The sequence below is a fragment of the Saccopteryx bilineata genome, chromosome 4 (genome assembly GCF_036850765.1).
Source record: "Saccopteryx bilineata isolate mSacBil1 chromosome 4, mSacBil1_pri_phased_curated, whole genome shotgun sequence".
In the NCBI taxonomy this organism is placed as follows: Eukaryota; Metazoa; Chordata; class Mammalia; order Chiroptera; family Emballonuridae; genus Saccopteryx; species Saccopteryx bilineata.
The window spans coordinates 147,568,300-147,586,435 of NC_089493.1; the positions used below are offsets into that span (position 1 = coordinate 147,568,300).

Consider the following 18,136-nt stretch of genomic DNA (forward strand, 5'->3'; position numbering starts at 1 on the left):
TAACATTTTGACAGTTATAACTTCTGAAATACTTCTATGTAAACAGGCAAAAAGACATAAGCAACAAGCACATACAAAAATTAACTCAAAATGGATCATAAACCTAAATGTAAAACACAGAACTATAAATTTCAAAGAGAATCTGTGACCTTGAGTGACAAAGATTTCTTAGCTGCAATACCAAATGTACAATCCATAAAAGGAAAAAATATACATAAATTAAACCTCATCAAAATTAAAAACTCTTCAAAAAACAGCATTAAGAACACAAAAAGAAAAAAAAAGAACACAAAAAGAAGCCAGTGACGTCTGCATCGGAGTGAGAAGTAGTACCCTTTCTAGTTCCCCTTAAAGTTACAAACTTAGAGAACTGTAATTCAACAAATGATTCCCTGCTCAACACACAAACACATCTGAGAGATCCAAGCATCAAGACATTGGCAGGTGGATATATCAGAACGAGCATGGAAAACAGGAGGGGGAAAAACAGAGACAGGCCGCAGATGCAGTCTAGCACTTGCCACAGTCCCAGCTTGTGTAGTAGTGGGCAAGGAATCAGGCTGCAGTCCTGACATGGCAATCCAGAGGGGCAGAAGTACCATTCTAGCCTGAGTAGCCAGCACACAAAGCAGTTAAACCCAGTGACAAGAGTGGAGATGCAGCACTGTAGTTTGGCAGCATGGACTAGTAGCCACCATTACTATCAAGGCAAAGCTATAAACTCACAAGCCCTCTGTCCCCTCTCCTACCCACCACGGTAGAACCTAGAGAGTCAGCAGAGATGCCTCAGACAGCACAGCTTGGCTGGCAGCTTTTGGTTACAAGGAGCCAGCACTGGGAAACTTGCAGGCCCAAGCCCCATCACCAGCCATATCCAACCACAACGGATGGTACCTTAAGACTGAGGTGACCTTGACACACAGAGGACACCCACCTGCACAGCTAATACAAGGCATTTTTCTAGACTGAGGCCATATCAACCCACAGAGATCTTACATGAGATAGTAACACAGAGAAGAAAAAATTTAAAATTGCACTGTAGCACCATCTACTGGAAAGCAAGACAGACCTCTCCTTAACCTGCTAAACTGATAAGAGAACAGAACAGTACCTAAGAAAGAAAAGTTCACTACCTCAAATGACCAGATGGAGCAACAAGCCATTAAGTACCATATATAACATAACAGGGTAGCTCAGGATAAAAAAGAAAAGCCTCCAGAAACCAAACTCAAAGGCATGGGAGACTGATTTAAATGAATGAGAATTCAAGATTACAGTTAAGAAAAAAACTCAAGACACACATAAAAAAGCACAGCAAAGAACTTCAATGAGCTCAGGAATAAAATCAATAGGAAAAACAGTACTTAAGAGATTGAAATTATTAAAAAGAACAAAACAAACTCTGGAGTGAAAGAGCTCAATAACTGAGATGAAGACCATGGAAGAGGGACCGCGAGCTGGAAGACAGAAATCTATGACTCAGGTGGAAGAAGAGAGAGAAGTCAAAGTTAAAAAAAAAAATGAAAGAACAATATGAGAATTATCTGACTCCAGCAGAAAGCTCAACATAAGATTAATGGGTATATCAGGCCCTGGCCATTTGGCTCAGCAGTAGAGTGTTGGCCTGACGTGTGAAGTCCCAGGTTCGATTACCAGTCAGGCACACAGGAGAAGTGCCCATCTGCTTCTCCATCCCTCCCCCTCTCACTTCTCTGTCTCTCTCTTCCTCTCCTGCAGCCAAGGCTCAATTAGAGTAAGTTGGCCCTGGGAGCTGAGGATGGCTCCATGGCCATTGCCTCAGGTGCTAAAAAAAAAAAAAATGGCTCCGGTTGCAATGGAACAGGAGCCCCAGATGGGCAGAGCATCACCCCCTAGTGGGCTTGCCATGTAGATCCTGATAGAGGCACATGCGGAAGTCTGTCTCTGCCTCTTCTCTCACTAAAAGAAAATTTAAAAAATTTAAAAAATAATAAAAAGATTAATGGGAATACCAGAAGGAGAAGGAAACAGAGAGCCTATGTAAACAAATAATAGATGAGCTGGACCCTCAAATTCAACAAGCTAACAGAACACCTAATTGTCTCAATGCAAAAAGACCTTCTCCAAGACACATAAAAACTGTCAAAAGTCAATGACAATTCTCAAGGCAGCCAGGGGAAAAAGGACTGCAACCTACAAAGGAAACTGCATTAGATTATTACAGATTTTTCAACAGAAATCTTAGAAGCCAGGAGAGAATAGCATGAAATATCTAAAATATTGAAGACAGAAACCACTAACTAAGAATAATATATGCAGCAAAGTTACCCTTTAGATATGGAGGAGAAACAGAGGCTATCCCAGACCAACAAAAGCTGAAAGAATTACCACCACAAGACCTCCATTATAAGAAATGTTAAAGGAGCTTTTCTATCTGAAACAAAAAAAATAAAAGTACGCAAAACTTTGAGTTAGATGCCAGAGAGAAACAGAAAATTGCAACTCTATTTCAGAAAAGAGTATTAAACACCTAATTATAAGATAAAGATTAAAGGGGGGGAAATTTTTTTAAAGCTATAAAACTTCCGCAATTTGGAAACAAATGCACAATATAAGAAGGGATAACCTGTGAGAAACACATACGGGAGGGTCCTGAAAGGACTGAGCTTGTACAGAGATGAAAGGACTACTGTATTTGTATTTATGACACACTTTTTTACATAACTTAATGGTAATCTGGAGTTGAGATAACATAGAAAAAGAAGAAATGGGGAAAAAAAGTAATCACAGAAGATCAACAAACTAAAATTGACAGAAACACAAAAGAAAAGAAACAGTGGAGATACAGATCAACCAGAAAATAAGATAAAAAGACTGTAATAAATTCCCTTATATCAATAATCCCCCTCAATGGAAGTGTACTGAACTCACCAATCAAAGGCACAGAGTAGCGCAGGTGGTAGAGTGGTGAGCACAGCTGCCTTCCAAAAGACACAGCAGTAGAATGGATTAAAAAACAAGACCCAATCACATATTGCCTTCAGGAGGCCCAGCTCAGCTGCGAAGAAAAACAGGCTCACAGTGAAGAAGTGGAAGATGAAACTCCAAGCAAACGGCATCCAGAAAAAAGCAGGTGTAACAATACTTTTATCAGACAACAGGATTCAAGATAGAAAAGGTAATGAGACAGAAATGGACATTTATAATGATAAAGGGAACAATCTGTCAAGAAGATATAACACCTATCAGTATATATGCACTCAACCGGGGAGCACCAAAATATAGAGAACAATTACTAACAAATCTAAAGTGAAAAACTGGCAAAAATACAATTACAGTTGTGGGCCTGAATATCCCACTGACAACAATGGAGGGATCACCTAAACAGAAAGTCGATAAGGAAGTATTGGCCAAAAGTGACACTAGGCCAAAAGGGCATAATCAATATTTATAGAACTTTCTATCCAAGTGCACATGAAACATTCTCAAGAATAGACCATAAGTTGGGGCAAAAAACTAATCTCAATAAATTTAAGAAGTCTAAAATCAGACCAAGTATATTTTCCAACCACATCATGAAACTAGAAATTAACTACAAGAAGAAAGCTGAGAAAACTCCAATATGTGGATGGTAACATGCTACCAAACAACTACTTGGTCAAAGAAGAAATAAGAAAAAAAGAGATCAACAGATAACAGAGAGAAATGAAAATGACAATATATAAAATTTGAGAGACGCAGGAAAAGCAAAACTCAGGGGGAAGTAAACAGCATTACAGGCTTACCTCAAGAAACAAGAAAAATCTCAAACAATCTGACATGCTTAAAGAACAAGAAAAAGAACAAATGAAGCCCAAGGTCAGAAGAAGATTAAAATTAGAGCAAGAATAAATGAAACAGAGAACAAAAGGCAACAGAAAATGTTAATGAAACAAAAAGTTCTTTGAAAAGAAATAAAATCGACAAACTTCTGGCTAGACTCACTAAAGAAAAAAGGAAAAAGACTCAAAATCAAAAATAAAAGAGGAGTTACAATGAGCACTACAGAAATATAAAGAATTATACAAGATTACTACAAGAGACTATATGCCACAAAATTTGATAACCTAGAAGAAATGGACAAACCCTTAGAAATATATAACCTTCCTAGACTGAGCCATGAATAACTGGAAAACCTAAATAGGTCAAGCACTAATAATGAAATTGAAACAGCAATCAAAAACCTTCCCAAAAAGCACAAGTCCAGGAATAGATGGCTTCACTGGTGAATTCTACCAATCATTCAGACTCAATACCTATCCTATTCCAAAATGTTTCTTTTCTTTCTCTCTCTCTTTTTTTTTTTATTTACAGAGACAAGAGAGAGAAAGAGAGTCAGAGAGAGGGATAGACAGGGACAGACAGACAGGAACGGAGAGATGAGAAGCATTAATCATTAGTTTTTCGTTGCGCATTGGCGACACCTTAGTTATTCATTGATTGCTTTCTCATATGTGCCTTGACCGCGGGCCTTCAGCAGACCCAGTGACCTCTTGCTCGAGCCAGCGACCTTGGGTCCAAAGCTGGTGAGCTTTTGCTCAAACCAGATGAGCCTGCGCTCAAGCTGGCGACCTCAGGGTCTCAAACCTGGGTCCTCCGCATCCCAGTCTGATGCTCTCTATCCATTGTGCCACCGCCCGGTTAGGCTCTTTTCTCTTTTTCTTTTCTTTTCTTTTTTTTTTTTGAGAGAAGCAGAGAGAGAGAGAGAGAGAGAGAGAGAGAGAGAGAGAGAGGAACATCAAGAACATCAAGCTGCTCCTGTATGTGCCCTGACCAGGGAATTGAATTGGCAACCTCTGCACCAGGACAGTGCTCCAACCACCCACCCAAGGTTTTTGTTTATTGATTACTTTTTAGAGACAGAGAGGAAAGCAGTGAGAGGGGTGGGAGAAGGAAAGCATTCATCTGTTGTTCCACTCAGTCGTGCATGCACTGGTGGCTTCCCATGTGTGCTGACCAGGAATCCCACTCTTAAGCTACTGAGCGAACAAGCCAGTGCCAAACTTCTAAGAAATTTAAAAATGAATACTTCCTAACTCATTTTAGGATGCCAACATTATTACCCTGATGTCAAAACCAGTCAAGAACAACACAAAAAAAGTCAATATAGCTCTCATCAACATAGATGCAATAATCTTAAACAAAATATTAGCAAATTGAAAAAAATACATCTATTTATGATTAAAACACTCAGTAATATAAGTACAGAAGAAAAGTACCTCAATATAATAAAGCCATATATGACAAACCCTCAGTTAATATTCTCAATGGTAAATCTGGAAACCTGGTTTTAAAGTACCATCTGAAAAATGGTACTTTAAAACCAGAAACAAGGCAAGAATGCCTACTCTCATCACTGTTTTTCAACACAGTACTAGAAGTCAAGAAATAAAAGATATCCAAATTGGGAAAGAAGTAAAACTGTCACTATTTGCAAACATACTTTTATATATAGAAAACCCTAAGGACTCCACCAAAAGACTATTAGGTACAATAAACAAATACCGTATTTCCTGATGTACAAGATGTACCTTAATTTGGGGGCCTGAAATATGAAAAAAAAAGTATTGTATAAAGTTACTGAACTCAAGTTTTACTCATCATAAAATTCATAGAACTCCCTATCACTGTCAAAACTCCCATCCATTAGCTTTTACTCATCTGTGTCTGATGACGACTCAACTATCTTCATATCCTCAGTTCCATCTATGGCATTTGAAATGCCACACTTCTTAAATGATTTGACAATGATCTCAATCTTGATATTATCCCAGGATCTTTTCACCCAGGTACAAACTTCTCCTATAGTTGGTTTCTTCACTCTTCCTGCTGGTGTCAAATTGTCCCCAGAAGACTTCATCCATTGGTTCCATTCGTCTCTATGGCAGCTTCGAAGGGTTTGTTAATGCTGACATCAAGTGGTTGGAGCTGGGATGTCAAGCCTCCAAGTATGACAGCAAGTTTTGTTTTTGCTCTGCAGCAATCTTCTTTGTGCTTTTGTTATGTGTGCCCTGAACTGATCAAGTACCAATTGGGCAGGTTTGTGTAAGAGCCCACCTGGTCTTCTCCAAACTTTCTCAAACCAGCTCTTCATCCCATCCTGATTCATTCAACCCTTGTCATGCACGTGGACAATCACTCCTCAAGGAATATCTTCTTCTGGCGTTGTTTTGCATTTGAAAATCAGCATAGGAGGCAGCTTGGTTCCGTCAGCACAACATGCTAGAACAGTGGTTGGCAAACTCATTAGTCAACAGAGCCAAATATCAACAGTACAACAATTGAAATTTCTTGAGCCAAAATTTTTGAACTTAAACTGTATAGGTAGGTAGATTCCTTATCGTGGTAGCGCCCACATGTGGTATTTTGTGGAAGAGCCACACTACTCAAGGGGCCAAAGAGCCGCATGTGGCTCACAAGCCGCGGTTTGCTGACCACTGAGCTAGAACTGAATAATGGCTCTTTTCATGTCCACTTGTCTTCAGAGTTAGTTTTCACTTCCTTCTTATCAACAGTCCTGTTACTTGGGACATCAAATTGAAGGGGGACTTCATCCATCTTTGCAATCTGTCCCAACTCAAACTGATGGGTCTTCCAATATTGAATGACAAAATGATGAAATTTAAGGACCTGCTCATAGCTTTCAGGCATCTTTCGGGCAAGTCTGGTGTGTGTACATATGTTCAGTCTATTCCGTTTCATGAACCTGAAGCACTAATTGTGTCCTCCTTAGAAATCAGTAACTTCTTTTTCATCAGCAATTCTTCTTGCCTCATGCTGAACCATCTTTGTGGACACAGGATTTCTAATTGCCCTTTGCTCTTCAAGAGGGAATCTTCAATTCCCTCTCTAAATCAGGCCATTTTGCTGACTTGCTTCTCATGGGCTTCTGCCGAGGCATTTTTTTTTTTAATTCTCTTTTTTTTTTTGTATTTTTCTGAAGCTGGAAACGGGGAGGCAGTCAGACAGACTCCCGCATGTGCCCGACCAGGATCCACCCGGCACGCCCACCAGGGGGCGATGGTCTGCCCATCCAGGGCGTCGCTCTGTCGAGACCAGAGCCACTCTAGCGCTTGGGGCAGAGGTCAAGGAGCCATCCCCAGCACCTGGGCCATCTTTTGCTCCAATGGAGCCTCGCCTGTGGGAAGGGAAGAGAGAGAGAGGAAGGAGAGGGGGAGGGGTGGAGAAGCAGATGGGCACCTCTCCTGTGTGCCCTGGCTGGGAATCAAACCCAGGACTTCTGCACACCAGGCCAACGCTCTACCACTGAGCCAACCGGCCAGGGCCCTGCTGTGGCATTTTCAATAGGGTTTCTTCTTTCCGTAGACATTCTCAGATTGATTTTTTCAGTTGGAGGAAGACCAAACTTACATTCAGCAGTACGATTTCCATTATTTTTGCAAACTGGATCACTTTTAACTTGAATTCAACACTGGACAAAAATCTTTTCCGAGCCATTTCTGGGCAGAATATGGCAAAACGTAACCTACCGTACTATAACGGATAACAAGTGCAAAACAATGAGTGCAAAGTCAACAGTGCAAAAAAGTGGGAAACACAAGTAAAAAAAACCCTACAATTACTGTATAAGACGCACCCAGTTTTTAGACTACAAATTTTTTGAAAAGGGGTGTGTCTTATACATGGGAAATATGGTATATATATATTTTTTTTCTTTCTTTTTTTTCAGAGACAAAGAGAGAGTCAGAGAGAGGGATAGATAGGGACAGACAGATAGGAAGGGAGAGAGATGAGAAGCATCAATTATCAGTTTTTTATTGTGGCACTTTAGTTGTTCATTGATTGCTTTCTCCTTTGTGCTTTGACCATGGGGCTACAGCAGACCGAGTAACCCCTTGCTCAAGCCAGCGACCTTGGGTCTAAGCTTTGCTCAAACCAGATGAGCCCACGCTCAAGCTGGAGACCTCGGGGTCTCAAACCTGGGTCCTCCACATCCCAATCCGATGCTCTAACCACTGCACCACCGCCTGGTCAGGTAGAAATATGGTATATTTAAAGTGTCAGGATACAAAATCAATATACAAAAATCAGTCACACTCCTACATACTAATAATGAAATTTCAGAAAAAGAAAAGAATCTCATTTACAATTGCAACAAAAAGGATAAAATACCTTAGAATAAACTTAATATTAATGAAGTGAAGGACCTGTATACTGAAAACTGTAAGCCACTGTTCAAAGATATGAAGAAATGGAAAGCTATTCCATGCTCATAGATTGGAAGAATTAACACTGTTAAAAAAGGCTGTATTATCTAATGCAATATACAGATTTACTGCAATCCCCATCAAAATCTCAATGGCATTTTTCACAGAAATAGAACAAAATATCCTCAAAGTCATACTGAACCACGAAAGACCCGAAATAGACAAAGGAATCCTGAGAAAAACAGAAAAAAGCTGGAGGTATCACATTCCCAGACTTCAAAATACACTACAATTAAAACAGTATGGTACAGCAGAAAAACAGACACTAAAACCAATAAAAGAGAAATAAAAGCCCAGAAATAAACCCACACATATAAATAAGAGTAATTAATTTTCAAGGGGAGGATGAGATAAAAATGACAAAGGAGGTCAAGTATATGGTGACAGAAGGAGACAAAACTTTGGCAGGAAAGCACACAGTGCCATATACAGATGTTGATTATAGAGTAGAATACCTGAAATATACATAGTACTATTAACCAATGTTACCCTAATAAATATAGAATAAAGAGAAATACACAAAAACGAAAGCCACAAATGGGGAAAAGTTATTTATAAAACATCTGTGTGATAAAGGATTTATATCCAAATTTAAAGTCTCAAAACTCCAAAACAAAATAAAACCAATTAAAAAAACCCATCAAAATATTTACTCAGGCACTTCACAGAAGAAGATACAATAAAGATGGCAAAATTAGGTACATAAAAAAAATGCTCAACATTACAAGTTACTAGAAAAATGCACATTAAAACCACATGGACCACAAGTTCTAGTTAACATGCTTCCCAAATGTATGAATTACACAAAAAAAGAAAAAGCAGTTAAGTGCAGAATGACAGAATCAAGCTATTGTATAGAAAAATAGAGTGGAACAATGGGTACAAGTGAAGATTAAATCAAATTGAGATCTTAGTTTCAAAGTCCTTTATTTAGGTTTAAAAAAATCAAAATTCCTCAAAAGAATGTAAGGTTTTCATCTGACGACAAGCTCACTGTGTGCTTAGAAAAATAATAGAAAAAGAAACTGAGCTTAAAGAATAACATTAAAAGAAGTATCAAAAGATGTCTTCTCCAAAATCCAGATTATGCTTAATTTTAAACAGCATTTATGGTTACCAGGAGGAGAGGGTTTTAGGGAGGGGGATGAGAAGAGAGCAGTAAAGAGGGACAAATATAAGGTGATAAAAATGATTTGACTTTGGAGGACGGATATACAACATATCAATAGTTCAAATACTATAGAAATGTTAACCTGAAACCTACATACACTTATTGATCAATGTCACCTCATTAAATTTAATTTTATGAATAAAATTATTAAGAATATAATAATAATAAAAAATAAATGCCATTTACAAGTGATCCTGACAGACTAGGCGCTGGCCAGGTGGCTCAGTGGATAAAGTGTCAACCCGCATGCCAGAGGTTGTAGACTCGACCCCCAATCAGGTTACGTACAAAAGCATTATCAATTAGTTCACAACTAAATGGAACTGAGTGGAACAATGAGTTGATACATACACATCTTTCTCTCCCTCTCTCCCCCCCTTCTACTCTCCCTCTCCAATCAATGGAAAAATTAAAAAAGAAAAAAAGATGACAAAATAATGGATCTAATATCTACAGGACCTAATAAGAAGCACTAAGAAAAGGAATGGAGATTCAAATACGAATAAAACTCAATCCCTACCTTCCAAGAATGTATGGTTCTGTAGGAAAGAGACATAAACAAATAAATGCAACATATTGTTATTAGATGGTAAAAAGATATAGACACATTACACTACAGACTCAAAGAAAGGAACATTTAAGCTTTCTTAAAAGAAAGAAGTCTTCACCAAAAAGGTAACTTCTGACTACTGGAAGTTATATCAACAAATGTTTTTCAAGTATTAACAAAAAAAGCTAATACATGAGTAATTATACATATATCAGCCACTATGCTAGATGCTAAAGACACAGTAAATAAACCACCGTGATCTCTGCCCTAACGGAGTTTATGATTTAATGAAAGAGAGAACAGTGAAGTAGTAGTAACAAGACAGTGAACCAGTGCTCTAAAAAGAGGTACAGGGTGTTATGGAACACTCAGCAGGACTAAGGACGTCAAGGGAAGTCAGGGAAGGGCTCATTGGAGTGTGGAGACTAGAGGGAAGAACTGTTCCAAACAGTAGGAAGGCCCACGGATAAAAGGAAACACAGCTTGTTCAGGAAGTCATTATTTCAATACACCTAGAACACAGTCTGAAAAGGAGAAGACAAGCAATGAGGCAGGAGAGCTGAGCCAGTGCAACATATGCTGACCTTTTAACAACATTAAAGAGTTTGGATTTACCCTAAGAGCTATAGTGAGTCACTGGAGGGTTTTTAGCAGGAAAGACATGATTATATTTATGTTATAGAATGATTAGCCACTCTGGGGGATAAAGATTAGAAAAAGATGAAAGAAGCCAGAAAGACCTAAGGCAAGACATGATGCTTGCCTGAATGAGGACCTAAGTGGCACAGGAACAGAAGAGGATATATTTATTCATGAGATCGCTGTTGGGTAGTATCACATGGGGAGCCAGTGAGTGGAGCATGAATGCATGGGAGAAGCATGTACAACTCCCAAACTTCTTGCTTAAGCCTTTAGACGGATGGCAGGACTACTCATTGATACAGAAAATGTTAGAAAAAAACAGGTTTTGTTTTGCTTGCTTTGGGTGGCAGGAGGAGGAAGGGAAGGAAAAGGTTAAGTTACATATTTACTGAAATAAGGACCTGAAGGACCTACCAGTAGAGATGCTGGTAGACACTCAGACATAAAGTTTAGAGGCAAGCCGAAAGAATTAGGTTCCAAATATTTATAGGTCCTTAGGTAACTAAGATAGGCATGAAGAGAATATTCTGTGGAAAGACAAAAAGGGTCTAAGATGGAACCCTGAGACAGAATCTAGAGTAAAACAAACAATTCAGGGGAAGGCTGAGAAAGGGAAACCCATATAGAAAATACAGACATCAGCACAAAGGGTGGACAGAAAGCCAACAGAGCATGAAATTAGAGAAGCTAGGGAAAGTTTCAAAGTCAAGAAAATCAGCAGTGCTGAAGGCTACTAAATAAAGCAGTAAAGAAAATAATCCACTGGACTAAGTAATGAATCCATTCATGTCCTGTCAAGAGCAATTTGATGGCAGAAGAAGCCGTGGACTGAGGAGTGGGAAGTTGGTGAAATAGTGTGGACAACTCTTTCAAAGAAGTTTGGTTGTGAAAAGGTGAGACAGAAATTAGTAACTGAAGGAGGACATGGGATCAATAAAAGGCTTATGTATATGTGCACAGCCTGTGTCTACAAGTGCAAATGCATCTGAGCAAGTGGGAATGGCACATGGGTGCCCAGAGAGGCATGTTCAAATGAAACTGAGAAAAAAATAAAAGTAGGCGAAGAGTATGAAGACTAAAAAAATGCAAAAATAAAAACCACAAACCCAAGATCTTGAGAAAGGCAGATGATGCAATACTAAGCAGAGGTGAAGGGCTCCATCTCAGGGAAAACAGTATTTCCACAGTTGCTAAAGAAGATGAGATCAAGACTGGGTGTAACAATAGGTAAAAACATTTTCAAATCTGGGGCATCAAATCAAGGGAGTTCCAATCTGATGGTTTCTTCTATGTGCCATTTAGAAGACAAGGTCATCTGCAGGCTGGGGAAGACGGTGTACTGGCAGAGGTTTGAAACAAGTGGGCATTGAAGACACCAGAAGAGTGTACTAAAGTGATGGACTATGAAATCCAAGCTGAGCTGGACAGCCGTCAAGACAGAAAAAGGAAGACAGCAAAAATGAAGAGGGATCTATAGACCAGACAAACAGATAACCTTAAAGAGCCTGTTTACTAGAAATAACTGATGAGAGAGAACAAGAGGTTATGGTTAGCGAATAAAATGTCTAAATTCGTGATTTTACAAGTAGAGCAATTCTTGGTGATTACAAGGTAAAATGATCCTGAGAAAGGCTATTTCCCAGGGAAGAGGACACGGGACATACAGAAAAATTGCCAGGTAGACAAGAAGGAAGAACAAGGTAGGCAGAGGCATAAAACAACATGGTACTCAGAGAATTGTGAATAGTCTGACCGTTCTAAATACATCAGTTAAGAGGAACTGAAATGAGGCTGGAAAGGAAGGGAAGAGGCTGGTCATGAGAGTCATGGTCTTGATCCGAAATGCAATTTGCTCGAAATGAAAGCTGCCTTCTGAAAGGCTGATGAGCCCAAAGGACTGTCAAGATTTTTTTTTTTTTTTTGTATTTTTCCGAAGTTAGAAGCTGGGAGGCAGTCAGACAGACTCCCGCATGCGCCCAACAGGGATCCACCCGGCAAGCTCACCAGGGGGCGATGCTCTGCCCATCTGGGGCGTTGCTCAGCTGCAGCCAGAGCTATTTTAGCACCTGAGGCAGAGGCCATGGAGCCATCCTCAGCACCCAGGCCAACTTTGCTCCAATGGAGCCTTGGCTGCGGGAGGGGAAGAGAGAGACAGAGAGGAAGGAGAAGGGGAGGGGTGGAGAAGCAAATGGACGCTTCTCCTCTGTGCTCTGACTGGGAATCGAACCCAGGACTTCCACACGCCAGGTTGACCTCTACCACTGAGTCAACTGGCCAAGGCAAGATTTTTTAAAAATCAGTTGAGTTCTAAGGAACAGAAAAGGTGGAAGATACAGGGAAACACATTTCAAAATAAAAGAGAATGTTCTAATGACATAAGTTGTCTTGAAAAAGCTTAACCCTGGCTGGTTGGCACAGCAGTAGATCACTTGCCTGGTGTGTGGAGGTCCCAGGTTCGATTCCCAGTCAGGGCACACAGAAGTAACCATCTGCTTCTCCACCCCCACACTCCTACCCCACCATAGCCATGGCTCGAATGATTCTAGCAATTTGGCCCCAGGCATTAAGAATAGCTCTGTGGCCTCACCTCAGGTGATGAAATAGTTCTGTTCCCAGCAACAGAGCAGCGGCTTCAGATGGGCAGAGCACTGCCCCCTAGTAGGCTTGCCGGGTAGATCCTGGTCAGGGCGCATGCAAGAGTCTGTCTCTGTTTCCCTGCCTCTCACTTAATAAAAAAACATTTTTTTTTTTTCATTTTTCTGAAGCTGGAAACAGGGAGAGACAGTCAAGACAGACTCCCGCATGTGCCTGACCAGGATTCACCCGGCACGCCCACCAGGGGCGACGCTCTGCCCACCAGGGGGCGATGCTCTGCCCATCCTGGGCGTCGCCATGTTGCGACCAGAGCCACTCTAGCGCCTGAGGCAGAGGCCACAGAGCCATCCCCAGCGCCTGGGCCATCTTTGCTCCAATGGAGCCTTGGCTGCGGGAGGGGAAGAGAGAGACAGAGAGGAAAGCGCAGCGGAGGGGTGGAGAAGCAAATGGGCACTTCTCCTGTGTGCCCTGGCCGGGAATCGAACCCGGGTCCTCCACACGCTAGGCCGACGCTCTACCGCTGAGCCAACCGGCCAGGGCCAAAAAACATTTTTTTAATAAATAAAAAAAGAGCCTGACCAGGCAGTGGCACAGTGGATAGAGCATTGGACTGGGAGCAGAGGACCCAGGTTCAAGACCCCAAGGTTTCCAGCTTGAGTGTGGGCTCATCTGGTTTGAGCAAGGCTCACTAGCTTGAGCCTAAGGTTGCTGGCTCGAGCAAGGGGTCACTCGGTCTGCTGTAGTCCCCCTGTCAAGGCACATATGAGAAATCAATCAATGAACAACTAAGGTGCCTCAACAAAGAACTAATGCTTCTTATCTCTCTCCCTTCCAGTCTGTCCCTATCTGTCCCTGTCTCTGACTCTGTCACAAAAACAAAACAAAAATAAATAAATAAATAAATAAGAAAACTCCTGACTAGTAGAAGTATTTGCAACATTACTGAAAGAATCAAATAGGGGACCATTAAGTCGCTTCCAACCCAACCCCATGGATATAATAAAGAGACAGAGAAGACATCACTTACCAATTCTACACCTATTACTCCTGCACCAATGACAACCATCGTTTCTGGAACTTTTTTTAACGATAAAGCACCTGTAGATGACACTATGGTATCTTCATCAATCTATTTAAAAAAGGATACAAAATTATTTGGGAAAACCTAATTATTTATAAACTGTAATCTCAGTATAATCACTAAAAACATGAAGTCGTTTATTTTTTTCAAAGTATCCGTGACTTCTATCCATACAATCAATTAAAAATGAAAACAGTTAAAATTTTATCACTTCGCATATCTAAATAAAATGGTCAATTTTTAACTGTATATTGTATTTATTGTATTCAAATACACACACACACATATATATATATATATATATATATATTTTTTTTACAGAAACAGAGAGAGAGAGTCAGAGAGAGGGAGGGATAGACAGGGAGGGACAGACAGACAGGAACAGAGAGATGAGAAGCATCAATCATTAGTTTTTCGTTGCGTATTGCGACACCTTAGTTGTTCATTGATTGCTTCTCATATGTGCCTTGACCGCGGACCTTCAGCAGACCGAGTAAGCCCTTGCTGGAGCCAGCGACCTTGGGTCCAAGCTGGTGAGCTTTTGCTCAAACCAGATGAGCCTGCGCTCAAGCTGGCAACCTCGGGGTCTCGAAACTGGATCCTCGGCATCCCAGTCCGACACTCTATCCACTCCGCCACCGCCTGGTCAGGCTGTATTCAAATATATCTTAACATAAACTGTTCTATTTCTGGCCAAACTCACTATGGAATAATGACAGGCAACTTCCCAAAACTGAATTACTGCCAACATACAGTATTTCAGTATAAGAAATCTCTCAAAGTTCTTAACCCTTTGAATAGTACAAATGTTCATGTATGTCCTCATGCCTCCGACCATCCAGAATAAGATTGATTTATTTTAAAAATGTGTAAGGGAACATTAAAAAAGGAAAATGTATGTTCTTCTTGTTTCCACAAATTAGTCATCAAACAAACATGATTTTAAGTTAATAAAACTGGAACTAGAACTAATTTCATTTTTTTAAAAACAACTCACTCCCAGAGGTCAGCGAGCATGAAAAAAACTCACTACTCAAAGGGTTAAGTAGCACAAATACAGTAGTTTATAAAATGTACTTTTGAAGGAAGGTTTTGACAATTGTAAAAAGCATAAATACCGTGATTCCAGGAAAAGGAGTAACTTCTGAACCTGTAGCTATAAGAATGTTCTTTGTATCAATAACTTGAGTACTCCCATCAGCTTTCGTAACAGTGACCTGATTTTTGCCAGTTATTTTTCCATATCCATTTACATGAACAACCTTTATAAAACATGTAAATTCACAAAGGTTAGAATAAATGTTTGATAAACAAACATGATTAACAGCAAAAGACTGCTCTAATAATATACCCAATACAAAATGGTTCCTTACTTAGCACTGTAATGCTATACACAGAGCAGCAAAAAAACTGTTATATATGCTGGGAAATCTACTTTGGGCTGGAATAATGTTTTCAATTAAATAACTATCCCCTAGCAGCCAAATTTTAGCAGCATCATTCTATCAGCACACAGCAATGTTTATATGTATATAAAATAAAGCAAAACTGTGAACATTAAGCACTGACCTTGTTCTGTTTGAATAAGTGGGCGATCCCACCTGTTAGAGCCTTCACAGCAGTGCTCTTCTGCTCCATCATCTTCTCTAAATTCAAGCGGACTTCAGACACTGTAAGTTGTTAAATAAATCTTTAGTGCTTAGCTAACTTCTTGAAGCAATGTATAATTTTTTCACTAATCATGGTCTGGAAAGTTTCAGCCTAATGCTTACAGAACAGTATATAATACAGTACTAACATTTTTAACTTTAATAACAGATATAATAATCCTACCTGACAAAAGGCCAATGGCATCATATCACAGTAATATAACCTATCAAACACTATAAAAACATCCACCTTAGGGAAATATGCAGTCCAAAATAAAACATGATTTCCCAGTGTGAGAACATAGTCTCCAAACACCTTACTATGATCATAAGTCTGGAAGAGACTTAAGTAGAAATGGCAAAGTACATCAGAAATGTTAAATAAAAGGAAATGCTAAATTTCATAAAACAAAAATATGAGAAAAAACACATGAGAAAACTCCAAATATAGAAGCTTAATATAAGAGTTTAATCACTCATTTAACTCAGAAGACCTCTGAGAAAACACTGTAAGAGGATAAAAAGAAGCTCAACTCATAGAACTGAAGAAGGAAATCTTAGAAATCTGCTCACACAAGCAACACAAATCTTAGAAACAAAGACACTGAGAGATGACTTACCTCGGGTCACAGAACTAGAACGTGAACCTCTGCCTACACTACAAGTCTCCTGACTAACCCTGTCTCTTCTTTCCTTAGTGGGTAAGGAGAGTGGGTTCTGCTCCCACTCTTCATCTAGTTAATACAGCATTTGCTTTCATGTGTATAACAACACCTGTATACCCAAGGGACTGCTTACATTATAGCCCATTCTTTCAAAAATCTACTGCTACAAAGAAACAAATGAAGAAAAAAACAGCCCTCCAACCTGTGTTTAAGCCCTTTCTAGAACAAGCTAGCCTTCTAGATGTTATCTATCAACAACAATAACTGGAGAGAAAGAATGAAATAACAGCTCAAAAAGAATGGCAGAAGACAAAACAAACCAAATTAAAACATCATGAAATGTCCTTCTCCAGTATGTCACATCCCTCCCTCTCCTCAGCTCTTTCCGCTCCCAACATCTCCAGGTGACTTTCCTTCCGTCACCTGCCTATAGCACTCAGGGATCCAGCGGCCACCCCAGTGATCCCCAGGTTTCAGGAAAGTGAAAACTGATACCACACACACACACACACACACACGCACACACACACACACACACGCACACACACGTTAGACTTCATGCAAAGTTGACGAACAGAGCTGTCATGGTAAATATCTGGATTAAGCCTTCCTTCTTAAGGAAATCCTTCTACATTTTAAGAGCTTTTTCTTACTCTTCCTTCACCAAACATTTACTACACACACATCAGATACACAGAAGTCTTTAGGCAGAAAAGTATGGCTGGTAAATTTGCTAAATACGGAAAGTATACTTACTTTCAATTCCCCTGGATGCAAAATCTTTTCCATGGGCCATATGGTAATAATGAGAGTTATTTAATAAAGCCTAATAAAATAAAATTATTAAATTTTCAAAAGCAGACCATATACAATCATAAAAGTTATTAAATGACAATTTGTACATGGAATTACATGGGACTACACCAACTTAATTTTAATCTAAGACAAACAATAATGATTTTTAAAATGTTTAACAAATAAGAATTAAAAGAAAACATTTTTTCTTTAGAAAGATGGCATTAAGCACTCATTTCAGGGTGGCAGGTAAAAAAGGCAGTCTTGTTTACTAAATTAAAGTACCTAAAAGAATTTACTACCTGTTATCTGTTTCATGGTAAAGGATAGCTAAAGAGAAAAAACATCAACATCAGAGTCTGGCTGAATGGAAAGGCTAGGTAATGTGAGACAGGAAGCCATTTCAGAAATGTATGGCTAACTGGTGACAGCCCGCTAAATTTTACGAAGAAAAAGTATGTTTTTATCTTCCATGTTGTTTATTTTTTAATAACTCTAGTCTCAACATGTCTTTCTATTTGGTGGTCAATGAAAAGATCTCTGCACTGTACCAAAATGTATGCTCACCTTAGAAGGAATACAACCAACATTCAAGCATGTTCCACCAAGTGTTTCATTTTTCTCAACGCAGACTGTCTACAACCAAAGAAAACATTATTTAACTGTACATAAGCAGCATGTTACAGTTCACAAAAATTCCTTAGATCTGTCTTCCTTCTTCTACAAAGTAAGCTACTCAAGC

At 39.6% G+C, this 18,136-nt stretch overlaps 1 protein-coding gene across 1 annotated transcript in view; it reads right to left on the reverse strand.

Annotated features, from left to right (window-relative positions):
• The window catches only part of DLD (dihydrolipoamide dehydrogenase), a 33,174-nt gene that overhangs the window by 5,446 nt on the left and 9,592 nt on the right, over positions 1–18,136 (reverse strand). Inside the window, exons 4-8 of the mRNA XM_066272183.1 lie at positions 17,962–18,030; positions 17,356–17,425; positions 15,855–15,955; positions 15,404–15,547; positions 14,232–14,333 (exon numbers count right to left, since the gene is read on the reverse strand). Of these exons, the coding sequence (XP_066128280.1) occupies positions 14,232–14,333; positions 15,404–15,547; positions 15,855–15,955; positions 17,356–17,425; positions 17,962–18,030 (486 nt within the window). The remainder of the gene's footprint in view (positions 1–14,231; positions 14,334–15,403; positions 15,548–15,854; positions 15,956–17,355; positions 17,426–17,961; positions 18,031–18,136) is intronic.